This window comes from Gymnogyps californianus, chromosome 3, assembly GCF_018139145.2.
Source record: "Gymnogyps californianus isolate 813 chromosome 3, ASM1813914v2, whole genome shotgun sequence".
NCBI classification, from domain to species: domain Eukaryota; kingdom Metazoa; phylum Chordata; class Aves; order Accipitriformes; family Cathartidae; genus Gymnogyps; species Gymnogyps californianus.
In genome coordinates, this window is record NC_059473.1 from 83,203 (window position 1) to 97,051 (window position 13,849).

Genomic DNA, 13,849 nt, shown 5'->3' on the forward strand with positions numbered 1-13,849 from the left:
CAGTGCTAGAAATCACTACAGAACTGTTACTCTGGTATCAGCTTCCTGCTGACAGTATTTGAGCAGACAAAAAACGCCCTGCAAGCTCAAGACGTGACTCGCGAAGATGCCAGGCACAGAGGCTGCCTTCTCCCTCCCGCCCTTTTCTGATGGCAGAGGAGGCCCCGAGCGGCAGAGGGCAACGCAGCTGCATTTCCCCACTGCAAACTGCCTCGCAGCTCTTCTCAACTTTGCGTTTCGGACAAGCAGTAAGCACCATCAACAGCATTTACCACCTTCATTATGCCAGCTACCGTACCCAGAGCAAGTGGGTAGAGACTTCACAAGCACAGGAGCACCGAATAATTAAAAACAAACAAACAAACAAAAATTCTCTGCCTCCCCCGCAACCAACCAACAAAAACCCCCAAACAACCAAACTGCTTTTTTCTAGCTTTGGTCAGCAAGTTGCAGCACCTCTGGACAGGGCTAGAAAGGAAAGTAAACGGGGTAGAGAACTTTCACTGCATGATCAGATAAGAACAGCCACAACCATTCAAACTCTTCATTACCTGGATGAGTTATCACTACCAGATCACCTGTGTGCCTCTCTCTTCCTTTCTGTCCTCTTTGTTTGGTTATTTACGATGTGATGCTTTCAGATTTGCAAGACATCTGAAGCGCAGATGATCTTCCCTCCCCGAGTGTCAAAAGCTGGTAGTAACTGCCAATGTGCCTTCAAGGGGCACAAAATACACAGAGACTTGTTGTGTGCAGAAGGGAAGTAGCGTTTACATCAGTTACGACAGGGCTCTGAAACTGCCACCATAGGAATCCTGGGTTCCCCTTTCAACCACGGTCCCAGCAGAAGCCAGTGTTGTAACGTATGAATCTCCACGAAAGTCAAGTCATGAATCACAACAGTGTTTTTGTGAGCTGTACCTCCAGTAAACGTTGCTCAGAAACTTCCCGCTCACCTTCAGAGCCAGTCAGCGACGTTACAAACCAAAGATAGCTGTGGCCAAGTGCAAGTTATACATCGACACTGGCTGCGGGCTTTACAAGATATAACTTACTTCCATTCCTTGGTCAAGCGGTAGGAAACTAAACATCTTGCAGAGGGAGCATGTCTGAGAGGGAAAGATTTTTTGCCTACCAAAGAAAGTTACATCACGTGCAAAAGAAGGTGCGTGACCGGTATCAGTTGTAAGGCCTGACGCTGCTTGCTACCACAAAACACCCTAAGGCTGGCAAGAGTTTGCACGTGTATATAGGGTCAGAGTGTTCCTCTTCGGTATGGCTGGCTTAATGTTGTCAAACACACCAAAAATGTTATAAATCAGAAGATTAATTTGAATAGGGAGCTGTTGGGTTTTTGGAACCTCCAGGTACTTATACGCACAATCCCTCCGACATGCTGAGATCTGAGGAGGAATGCAACATGTGAGCCCACACCTTACTGACCTAGATACACACGCACCTCCTCGTTGCAGCCGCTCCTGCCCCCTCCAGAAATAAGCCAAAGATTACGAGTATCTGATCACGACGAGACTTTCTGCCGCTCCTAAACACTACCAGTTCAAATGACCCTGATGCACCTCAGCTACATCAGGACTAGTACGTTATTGCAATCCGCAGGAAGGTAAACTAGGAACAAACAACACTTAAAAAAAAATTGTTTCCTATCCAAATAATAAAGAAAGAGGCAGAGAGAAAGATCAGACCTGGTGAACTCTGGCGAGAGCATAGCACGGAAAAACCACATCTGGCAAGCCACCTACAACCTACACGAAGCCACTTCCCGAGGTCCAGGAGGCAACCGCAGTCAAAAGTCCACCGCTCTGTTTCGACAGCCTATTTGCGATGCTCTAGCACTACTGAGCATCATAGTCTGAGTTTGGTTTTCAGTCTTAAAATTATTTTAAGTAATGATCCGGGCGCTAAACGTAACAGTCAAACCCTGACACACGGGAGCTCTTGAAATTTGTCACGTCTTAGAGTTCGACTGTAAAATTATTTGGGACTGGGACGTGTGTGTAACTTCTTTGGAAACAACAGCACGGAAAGAAGAACCATTTGAATTCCTCACGATCACCTGATTAATTCAAGTGTACGGAATCAGAAGTTGCTGTAACCTAAATGCTAGCAAAATATGCTGTATATTACACAACAATTAAATTTCTCTCCTGGTTTTACTTTTGGGTTTTGGGGGAGTTTCTGTTTGGTACTTCTTGTTGGTTGGTTTGGGGTTGGGTTTTTTTTCCACAGTGACTCCCAATAAAAGACAATGTGACTAGGTCACATTAAACTCAAAATCGAAACACAAATCAACCTCCACGGACGGTCTACTTTAATGCAGGGGTACTATGCTGGTTCCTCTCCAGTGGGAGAGGAGTTTCAATGCAACTCCCAATGAACTACCGAAAATACACGATTCATGCAAGTTTCCCGAGATTTGAGAAAACCCATAAGGGTGTGGGAAGTAAACAGAGGTAACTGCCAAGACAAACAATGCTGCGCCGCATCCTGATTAGACTGAGCTCACAGTAAGGAGGACAAGGAACAGGCTGAAGCCTGCAACCGGGACGATCCTCTCCCTCATGCTCACAGGGCTGTAACGTACACCTCGATCACGTACCTACGAAGCAAATGCTCCTGCCCTCCCGCTTGGTACAGCGATTTTCTTTTGGTCTCAAATCCTACCTATGCCTCTTGCTCTAACCTTGTAAAACCTAAACTTCTAACATTTCTCCCATTTTTTTGTGGGACTTGGGACAATGAGCCGATCTGCTCTCTGAAACTACCGCCACTCTCCCCAACCTCCTGCCTTGACAAACGCTGGCCTGAGGAATGGACTTTTCTCTCTTTGGGATTACGGACACAGCGAAGGTGCATCCAGCTTGCGTGCACATTCTATCAGGATGACCAACGCTGCTCCATGGGTTTGCTGTGTTGAATTAAACTAAGCCAGCTGCTGTAGGATTTACACGCACACCCCGCTCTGTGGAAGAACCTACCCACCCTTCTGAGGGCATGAGAGGAGTTGTAGGAAGGACCTAGATGACCATCAGCATTTGAGGGATTCAGTCTGCTCCCACACTATGGGGAAGGCTAATTATCAGCCCAAATAAAAGAGCAACGCTGGGTTTATAGCCTGTCATCCCAGATGCACTCACTAGCACTAGGAGGGTCCTAGTGAGAGACCAGGCTTGATACCATAATGAAGATAAGGACTCTAACTTGCGCTTGAATGTGTCCACATTTCCTCACTCCATTTTTCGCCTGGCCTGGCCTCTGGTTTTAGGGTACCTGCACACCAGGATCATGCTACCCAGAGGGAGGGAGAGACAGAGCAGAAGAGGTGTGCTCTTTGCCCACGGCAGTAGGATGCTCAGCATCTCCCCAGCGATGCAACTTAACAAGCCTTGCTGCCAACTCTTTGCCGTGGTGCAGAAGGTTTGCAAAACACAGCTGTGTCCAGATTCATCGTTCTCCCACGCCACTGTTACTCAGCGGCGAGGAATGTTCCTCCTGTGTCTTTCCCAGTCACAACGGCAAAGAGAACAGCAACAGGCAGGTAAAGTGAATCTTTCTAAAATTGCAGATGAGCGTGAACCTTGCTCCAGTCCCACCAAAGGCTCCCCACAGTTAACCCAGTTTGACTCCCCACTGCAAAAGTGCCTGGATTTCTGTAAATCCTGCAATCTAGCGGGCCTTAATCGCACCAGCCTAGCCTATAGAGTCATATCGAGCATCAGCTGGGAGAGGGCATAAAGCCTCTGCTGAGCACTACCTCCACTCCTCAGCCGCTGGACTGTCCCTTTCTTCTCCATCCCATTACAGCTGAAGGGATGGGACAAAGCTGCTGGGGAAAAGGTTGTTGGATACTCGCCTACCTGTCAACAATAACAGAAGCAATTCACCGTGCAAGACACAGAAGACGACTCTACTTAATAACTGCTGTGGGAAACGCAGCAGAGACAGGCGTGAGGGCTGCCCAGTGCAAAACATGAGGGAGGGAGCAAAGTTCTGCCCTTGTTTCCGTCACGGTAACAGAGCAGGAAGGCAATAAGCTGCAGCAGCTGCCAGCACCTCCAAAGCATCCCTGAATCATTTCACAGGCACCAAACGCTCCAGGAAGACCGGGGCTTTACGGCCTTGCCTACAGAGGGACAGCAGCAAGCTTTTTCCCCTTACCATCACTCACAAAGACAACAGACACGCAGGGGTCCTAGGGCCCTCGAGGGAGACCGAGTGCCTCCTAAAAGACCATCTGGATGCCACCAGCCACGTCACGTGTGCTCCCCCATCCTACGTGGACGCGGGCTGCCATTGCATGCAGAAGCTCCCCAGTTACCCTTTCAAAGGTCACCAGTTCAGCGCAGGTCGGAAAATTTATCCCATTTACGCCCTTTTCTGACAGCTCCACTCATTTGCATTACTGAGATACGCGTCTGCGCTGGGAAAACAGTCCAGGCATCAAACCCCCTGGAATATCGAAACGGATGGCGTGAGCATCCCACTTAAAAACATTTTTACAAGCCTCTTTTTTTGCCTGGCTTTTACAGGCTTACAAGCCAAAGCTGTAGGCCCAGTTACTTGATTCGTTCTCAGTATTACTTGGGCCATAGATGTAAAAAGGTGAGATAAGTCCAAAATATAACTGGAGGGAGGAGTACAAATCTGAAAGTCACCCCACAACCACAAAAACAAGCCAAAACAAGAAACCGCACGCCACAACACTAAAGTTGCAGACACACGATTTCATGTACTTGTTTTTCTGAACACAGTTGAGGGCTCTTGCAACCGCTGCCTTTCTAAAACTGTTCTGGGTGATGCGGCTACGTGCTAAGGTGAAAAACCAGCAAGGAAAACAGATATTCCCTTCAGCTCAGGTTTCTCTAGATGCAAATCCAAATGCCACGTCAAGATACCAACTTCTGAACAGCAGAACGCACGATAATAAAAGCAACCTACATGAATTACAAAGTTTTAAATTAACTGCAAAGAAATAAAGTTACGGCAGTAAACACATCCTTGTGGGGAGTCTAGTTTAAATAAAAACTCTGGAAAACCTTAGTTGAAATTACTGTAATCTTGCTCTGTAGTTCTATATAAACAAAAGATATCAGTGCACAACTAATTATATAATTTATACCAACTTTGATACAACTTCTTCCTTACATAGAAGCACGCAGTTCAGAATTATGTAGTCATACAAAAATTGACCTTAATTCATTTATTCAGATTTCATATTTTACAGTTATCATCTTAAAAGTGACAGAAAAGAATGAATTTCTTTTTTTATTGGATGGTTGTCATTTCAATATGAAATTTCATTCAGTTAAGTAGTCACAGAAATTGCATTATTCACTTTTCTATGTTAGCTTTACTTACATATTTTAATCAAAATATATTTTGCACTCAAAATTAACAAATTCGGTTAAAAATCTGTTAAAAAATAAACATCAGTAAAAAAATCCCCTGGACCTGTAAAATGGGGAGATTTAATTGACTGTTTCCAGCTAAGTGTTTCCACCAAGATTTTAGAACCAGTAGATTTTAGTCTTTCATGCATATGGTTTATTCAAAGATACAAGAAGCCTTTTCTTAACAGAAAATTAGCTAATGATCGTTGACATTAATTAGCTGAATCCACTGAAATAGAGAAAGTATCCTTTCCGCCCCGTAAAAGAACTGTGCTTTCAAAAGCTTCAAAACTTGAATAATGTGCAACCAGGGGCATAGCCAAGGACTTTAATTAGTTCGGCTGTCTTATGTTCTTTACCACTTGGGCAACAAAGGTGCTGCTCAATGTTTTATTTAAATAATTTAAATATATATTGTTGTAAGTTTTAGCACATTTCAAAAGTATTTCTAGAAAGAAAAAAAAAGCTAAAAAACATGGATGTAATTCTAAATAACAAACTATTATCCACTTCATTAACTCACTGCCTTGAAGAACAAAGCCCACCAGCTCCAGCGCTGGCCCAGGCTGCGCAGTCAGATAAAACAGAACACCTGCATCGGTTGCTTTCCTCTTGCAACCAATATTTCAACAATAAGTACAAAAATGCGTTCTCTCGCTAACACAACGATTAAAATATTGAATATCCTCCAGATGTCAATTTGACAGATGTTACCAATCAAGCACAACAGCCGTAGCAAAGCCAAAATGCTGGGGTCCCGCTATGCCCACTTAAAGGTGCAAGTTTAACATTACAAATTTCCACAGTCCACACCTACGCGGCATGATCTATTTTAAAAAGCCAGAACTTTTATCTGCACTGCAACATGCATCTCAAATCATTTTAAGGTTAAGGAAATGCCCCCATCTACTTTTTTTTTTTTTATGTGCAAGATACTCACATATAAATGAACTTAAATACATAACCCACATAAGCATCAGCTCATAACAGTCAATATTTTACTTCCTGACCTGAGAACATAAATAAATCATGTTATTGTATGTTTAATCTTCACAGAGCCACTTGAAGCAATGGATTTTTTTAGTCTTTACAGCGTGAAGGCAAAGCTCACTGCCATAGACAATGGGAATAACATTAGTGGTTTCCTGCTTTAGACATTCATCAGTATCCAAGGTTTGTAACAAGGAGGTAGAAGTGAAGTTCAGTTGTTTTTAGAAGATATTAAGGCAAATACACAAAACAACTGAATCTCTGGGCACTCCTCTGGCACAAAGGCAAATTCCTTCAATCAAGAGCAAGATTATCTAACACCCCCTACGCTGCTAGGATGAAAAGTGCCAGGACGTAAGCCACCCAAGAAGAGAGCACAATGAAAACATTCCTGCCATGGTACACCTCCAGGAACTATGAAAATAAACATTTTAATCACCTGCGCAAATCAGCAGATTCATCTTCCACTGTGAGATCTGTCTGTACCATCTCCTGTTTCAGTTCTCCGATTTCTGAGGCAATTGTGTCAATGAGCTAGAAAGGGACAAAAATAGTATGACGTCAAGCGAGTGGAAGAGGCGTGGAAAAGAAGCCCGGGCAAGTTTAGTCACCAGAGATTACAAACTTTTTTTTTTTTTTTTTTTTTAAATTGCATCCTATTTGGACTTCCCCTTGCAAAGGAAAAAGTAAGGGTTGGGGCCACTTAAAATTGTTCTCGGAGGAAGAGTAATTCCTGGTTTGTGCCAGTACAAAACCTTCCAGGTCGGCTAACTTTTTTATTTAAATATAGTAACTCCGCAGCCTCAACATATTATACAACAGCTTAAAAGAACTAAATGATTTTATCACTTGTAGCATTTACTTTCTCAAAATAAAAAGAAAAAATATAATCAGAAGAGTTCCATCTGCAAGAGTTATTTCAGAAGGGACACAAGCCAGCATTACGATATTGCAGTGGATGAAAAGTAACAAAGCAAGGAGATGGGCGGCTGCTTTTCACATTAGGTCGTGGACTGCACTTGAACAGAACAACTCAATTAAAAGAGGACTGCCTTGTCACACTTCAGCTCAGGTAGAACACTATCCTAATTTCGGACACGAGGGCAAGAACTCATTTTAGAGTAGGCAACATTAGCACGAGGGCTGTATCCCGAGAAAGACAGCGTTTGCTAGCCAGATGTCTGGGAAATGTTTTGTTGAGCAGAAACCAACTACGAAGTCTGCAAAGGCACGCTATCTTGGACATTCTCTGCAGCAACTGCGTCCAGTTTGCCTGACACACCGCACCATGACGGTATCTAAGCCCTGGCAGTGTTCCCTCTCTCCTGCCTGTAGTGAAACCTAATGAAAAAGGTTGCAGGGATGCCATCTCCTCTACCACCACCACCCCCGCACCTCAGAGCAAACCAACAAAAACCCTGGCAGGCAAAGTAAAAACAGCTTTCCAGTCCAAGTTAGAACAGCCTTCATAGTCGCCCACAGGTCGTGACCCCGAGTCCCACTAGCGTCAGGTAGCTCAGTAGAGCAGCGTTTTCAAAGAATTGCAGGCAACAGTTTCCTATACCATTTTATTGGACGTTTTCCTCTACCTGAGAAATTCACACCCTCCTTTGCTGTGCAGCATTATTCTGATCAATTCAACAGGAGTTTCAGTCTCCGCTTACCATGGCCCAACTCCATGAAGTATAACTTAAGTGAGAACGAATACCATACACTACATGCAATCCATAGGCTTCTTCCTGTCAAGGTCAGAGCTCCCAGCCACGCTGTACCGCCGGCATCACAGTTTACAAAGATCTTCCACCTGCTGACTCTCAAACACGCCCTGAGTCACCGCGGCGAGACGTGAGCAATGCCTTCCTGACCACGAGGAAGAGCAGCAGGAGGAACCCGCGTCGTCCTGCCGGAGCAGCCTCGCACCTCACCGCAGCACTCGGCGCTCCCGCGACACAGCACCTCCAAAAAAGAGCCACCAAGCGCCCTGCTAGGCACGGGTAAATTCTTTCCTCCTTTCGCGTAAGGGATGAATCCCGCTCCCACGTCGGCTTTACACGGTGAAAAATACACGTGCCGCTGCCGTCGAACGAGCCTCGCTAGAAAGCCATGGCATCGCCATCGCCCGTCTGACAGGGGTTACGGGCAGCGGCATCGCCTTAGAGGGAAGCTTTGACCTGGGTGCTCAGAGCGCAGTACCAGGCTCTAGCCAGTGCCCTGCTGACTGCATCTTGCAGATCGCACTGAACTGGTGTTTCTCTTTTAAAGACTCTACCACCTTAGCATCATCATCCTTAATACATTCATTCTTGTAAGCCTCTGAAATGCAATACAGCTGCAATTCTCGCTGACCCGATGGAGGGGGAGTTCCACGCTGTGGTGTGCTGCCCCCGAACAGGGAGGTTCCACTTCTTCCCTCGGGCTGGCTTGGCTGTTCAGCTAGCCCTGTTAGCTGGTTCAGCTTGCTAAAAGGTTGGAAGACTTTTTCCACTTTGTATTTTGGTTAGTTTTCTGCTAGCTGAATGACCTGAACCTAATCTCTGAGGGGGTCAGACAAGCTCCAGAGCAGACACCAGGAAACAGAGGACAGCGCCGGGCTGGGAGTACGTCTGCCCCTTTCAGCAAGCCACCGGATCCCATCGGCCCCAATGGGAAATCATGCCCAGTTGCTCAGCCACCCCAGCAAACAGCACCAGGGGTTTGGGCTTTTTGTGCTGACCTTGGAACAGAGAACCTACGCCCCGGTTCAGGCACCCCAAACTAGCCAATAACTGGATCAGCCACCCAGAACTCTGCCGTCTGACCAGGACGCCTCTGGAATTCAGACCGCTCGGGTCTTCCAGCCATCTACTCAGTAGCAGGAAACATGCTTTTGGGCTGACACTTACTAATGAAAAAAAATAACTACCAGCCTCCGCAGGGAATAAAAAGCTGCACATCCCTATCATGCACTGTATTCAGAGCGCACGTCTGCACGTGACGGTCTAAGAAACAACTCCCAGGACATTTAAATAAAATATTTTTCTTTTTAAAGTGACACCTGAAATTATGACAAGCCACGCCAAGATTTCAAGTCAACCGTTAACAGAATGAAGTTTAAATAAATTTTTTAATCACGTGGATTGCTGTTCAGGTTTTAAAGAAAAAGAAAGCAATTAATCTATGGAAGGTCTTTGGCTACAAACCCAAATTACAGCTGATGTACTTAGCCAATTTTTTTAACAGCAATCCTTCTGCACAGTAATCCTTCTGTACCTGTAAAGGAGGGGGGGGAGAGAGAGAGACACCCACTAATTCAGTTCAATAGTCAATTAATTCAAAACAGAAGCTGACTACAAGTGCAACGAGACACAAAATTGCATTTCTCTTCCAAGCTGCGACTAAGCAGTAGAAGCGGAAGGATCAGCTCTATTAGGCCTAAATCTCTGATGAGCAATCCATTACAGCCTCTAGCTACAATAATCACTCTTAAACTATTCAACTAGTTTCAAACATGAATGTGCCTTCTTAAAGTCAGTTCTAAATAGCTAATGGCATTCTAAAACACGGACACAATGGATTTCTTGTTGTTATTTGTATCAAGATGTACAAAACGCAAGTCAAAAAACCCTAATAAATATATGTTCAGAAAGAAATACATGGTTCAGAAAGAAATATACATTTTACCATTTTTAAATAAGGAGCGTGCCAAGTATATGGAAAAAACAGAGCACACCTTTAGTGAACAAAATGCATTCCAGGTTTAATTACAGCCTATCAATTACTTTAATTAGGATTTCCTCTTCCTGGATTAAAATCACATTTCATAACTGATGGCGCTTCACAGTGGAACACACAGCCAAGGGGCTTTCTTTACCAAAGGGAAGAAGCTCCAATGTCAAAACAGAAACAAAAAATATCCAGTTTTAAGTACCTGCTAAATTTCCCGAGTCTTCATTCATTATTAGGTTTGCTAAGTGCAATGAGATAGTCAAACGCAACCATGCAAGTTGTTACTGCTAAATAAGATACACATTGCTGACGCAAGTCTTACTACGGCTCTACAGCTTTCGTAGCCTTCTTATCCCTTCTGGTTCTGCTGAAGCTTTTCATTTTGGTTCCTTAAAACAGCTCGTAACTGCTCAGCACAGTCTTCCGTTCCCTTTTTTTACTCCCTTACCCTTCACGCCTTCACCTACATATCCTGGCATACATCTCGCCACTTCCCTGCCCTATATTTTCTGTCCTCCATTCAGGAGCGACATGTTTCAACTCAGCCCCTTTTTCAAGTACGCAAACACAACACTTGCAAATTTTAATTGACTTCAGTGCCAGGAAATGGAACTTTTAGGTTAAGAAGTAGATGGACTTAAATTAAGGCAATATCCTTCTCTTCCCAGCGACACTGGGCGTTAGGTTTCCACCTTCCATATTAGCCTCCAAACAATAGGTTTCTCAGATGAAATCTTCCCAGTCTCTCCAGCAGCTGAATGAGTAAAGCGGAATTCATTCTCTGCCTACTGTGACGTTTCTAGTATTTTCAGATCTCCTAACCTCCCAACTGCCGCAACAGGATAGCGTGCAGCCTTCCCTTGCTGCAGAACTCTCTGCCGCTGCTAAAACCTTTCCAAAGTTGCACCCAGAACACAACTGAGAGTTGAATGATTATTTGAACTGACCAGGTTACAGCCTTTTCTCTCCCCCCTCCCCAGACAGCCACAAAGGCTCTAACATTGTCTGCGGAGTCATGAATGCAGCCATGTCAGGAACAGAACCGCCTTATGTGCTTCATCCTGCAATAATGACTAAAAAATTAACTATTCTAACGGATGAAGCAAGGCTCAGTTTTTAGTTTTAAATCACAGCGTCCCCTGAAGATGCTCCCCATTCACTGTGAGAGCGCGAAGTTTTTCAGGCACCAAGTAGTCACGAATATGAGCAATGTACCCAGCTGTAAAGCTATCAGGGCATCCCGTCACGGCCTGCCTGGCACCGTCTCAGAAGGAAGGCACCGCCGGTCGCCTACCAGCACACAACACGAGTCAGCGCCTGCGGGCTCATTATAGATGGCAACTGATTCACAGGGATCTGCAACTATATTTGACCGTTCAAAATCCAAACTCGTGATGGCAATCATTACCTGAAGCTCAACATATTATTAAACGCTATTCCAGGATTTAATCTGTTAATGAAACAGACCTACCGTAGGTAAGAGCTCTGCCGTATGCCACATTGAATAAGGTCAGCAGAGCAGTCTTTTCATTGAATTAGCAATCTAACTCTACTCCAGTGCTACATGCACAGTCACCCTGCCTGCTCCCCTGCTGCAGGGCCTGACAGGGGGATCACAAAGGGCCCAGGGAGAGCGTGAAACCAGAGGAATCACCCCCACCCCCAGCTCCTTCCATTGCATGGAGCATGGTAAAACCTAAGGCCAATCACACAAGCATCTTAAAGACAGTCAGTCTCAGAATAACCAAGCTAGAATTGACCATCTATTCATTTTCAAGGGATTATCGTCAAACCACTGAAAGGGAACATGTCAGCTCTGCCTGGCAATAGGTGTGTGTCCTGGTTTCGGCTAGGACAGAGTTAATTTTCTTCCTAGGAGTTGGTATGGTGCTGTGTTTTGGGTTTAGTAGGAAAATAATGTTGATAACACACTGATGTTTTTAGTTGTAGCTAAGTAGTGTTTATACTAAGTCAAGGATTTTTCAGCTTCTCATGGCCAGCCAGCAAGAAGGCTGGAGGGGCAGGAGAAGCTGGGAGGGGACACAGCCAGGACAGCTGACCCAAACTGGCCAAAGAGCTATTCCATACCATATGACATCATGCCCAGTATATAAACTGGGGGAGCTGGCTGGGAGGGGGGATCGCGGCTCGGGAACTAACTGGGCATCGGTCACCGAGTGGTGAGCAATTGCATTGTGCACCACTTGCTTTGTATAGTTTAATTCTTTTAGTATTACTATTGTCATATTATTATTATCATTATCATTGTTTTTCATTCCTTTCTGTCCTATTAAACTGTCTTTATCTCAACTCACGAGGTTTTTCTCCTGATTCTCTCCCCCATCCCAGGGGTGGGAGGGCAGTGAGCGAGCGGCTGCGTGGTGCTTAGCTGCCAGCTGGGGTTAAACCACAACAGTGTGTTTCTTCCAACAGTCTTCCTTCAAACGTCAGCTGTCTGCTTGAGATTCAAGCAGAGCAGGAGACAGACTGCTCGGCAATCCCCTGGCTTCTTCAAAGAAATCAGCCGGCCATCCAGAGAAGGTGAGCAGGAATAAGGGGAGGGCGAATCAATGCTTCACCCGACTCTCAAAGCCTACTCGGCGTTTACTTTCCCCGGACCGGCACTCCAGGCGAGGCAGGGAGCTGCGATGCCTCAGGAACAGTCGCGTGTGGCACGCTGCAGGCTGGGCACGGGAAGCCAGCCCGACGCCGGCTGCACACCCCACCGCAGCAGCAGCGGCAAGCAGATTTGTCGCTTCTACAACTCGTAGAGGCCGTAAAGATGGCAAGGGGGAGATTTTGGCAGCTGGCTGGAGGTATGGAGGCACCAGGTATCGCGAGCAGCAGCGTGGGAAGCACGTGCTTCTGCTTCAAACACGGAAAGGGGAAACGGTAAGCAAAGCGGAGCCACCCTCTGTTAACATTAGCAGCTGCTTTTGAGTCATAAGCTGCCCGCACCACAGCCCAGACCTCTTTCCCTACAAAGCTTCCTACACTGGCAACTGCATGAAAGCTAAGCTGCTATTCCCCATGAACCAGCTACTAGACACAAGGACAGGATGAATCAGCTCTGCCTAAGCAGCTCCTCTTCATGGGCAACATCACCTTAGCCTTCGCACCCACAAGACCAGCCGTAGCCATAAAGACCCATCACAGCAGCAAGCGTGCCCTGTTCTCCGACGCATCTACAGAGAGCAAGTGGCTCACAGGCCAACAGCTTGCACAACAAGAGTTTTTCCAGCATCTTTCTCTGAAAAGCAGACAATACGAGGACCTCTCCACAGAAGCATCCACGGGCTTTCAGCCACCGCCTCAACGCCTGCCTTGCTGTGTTGCTATCTGGCTGCTAACTGACTTAACTGTGTTAACTGGCTTCGACTGGGCAACTCTCACGAAACAACTGCCTCCCAGAAAACAAAATCTCTGGGCACTACAGTAAAGAATGCTATTCCAACTTGTACTAACAGCACAATAGCATGCTCAAAAATTCAAGCTGACACTCCGCACTTCACGCTATCATTTCATATCTCAGTTTGACCCCGGCAGATGGAACGGATCTACGACGCAAAGGAATTTAAATACTGTATAGCCTTCCTACACTGCACTTCCTTAGTGAGTTCTTTTGTTTACTTATACCTAAAAGCTAACCATGGCAGCATGTTTTCTGATGCTTTCCAACATCCAATTTATCTTTGGCAGTTATTGGTAGTTGTTTTTGTATGGCTGCCATGTTCGGCCTCTTTAAC

At 45.6% G+C, this 13,849-nt stretch overlaps 1 protein-coding gene across 4 annotated transcripts in view; it reads right to left on the bottom strand.

Annotated features, from left to right (window-relative positions):
• The window catches only part of RIN2 (Ras and Rab interactor 2), an 83,045-nt gene that overhangs the window by 31,150 nt on the left and 38,046 nt on the right, over positions 1–13,849 (bottom strand). For 3 of the 4 annotated variants that reach the window (XM_050895010.1, XM_050895008.1, XM_050895009.1), the window contains exon 3: positions 6,838–6,932. The exons of the other annotated variant lie outside the window; for it this stretch is intronic. In XM_050895010.1, the coding sequence (XP_050750967.1) occupies positions 6,838–6,932 (95 nt within the window). The remainder of the gene's footprint in view (positions 1–6,837; positions 6,933–13,849) is intronic. 4 annotated transcript variants of the gene reach the window in all.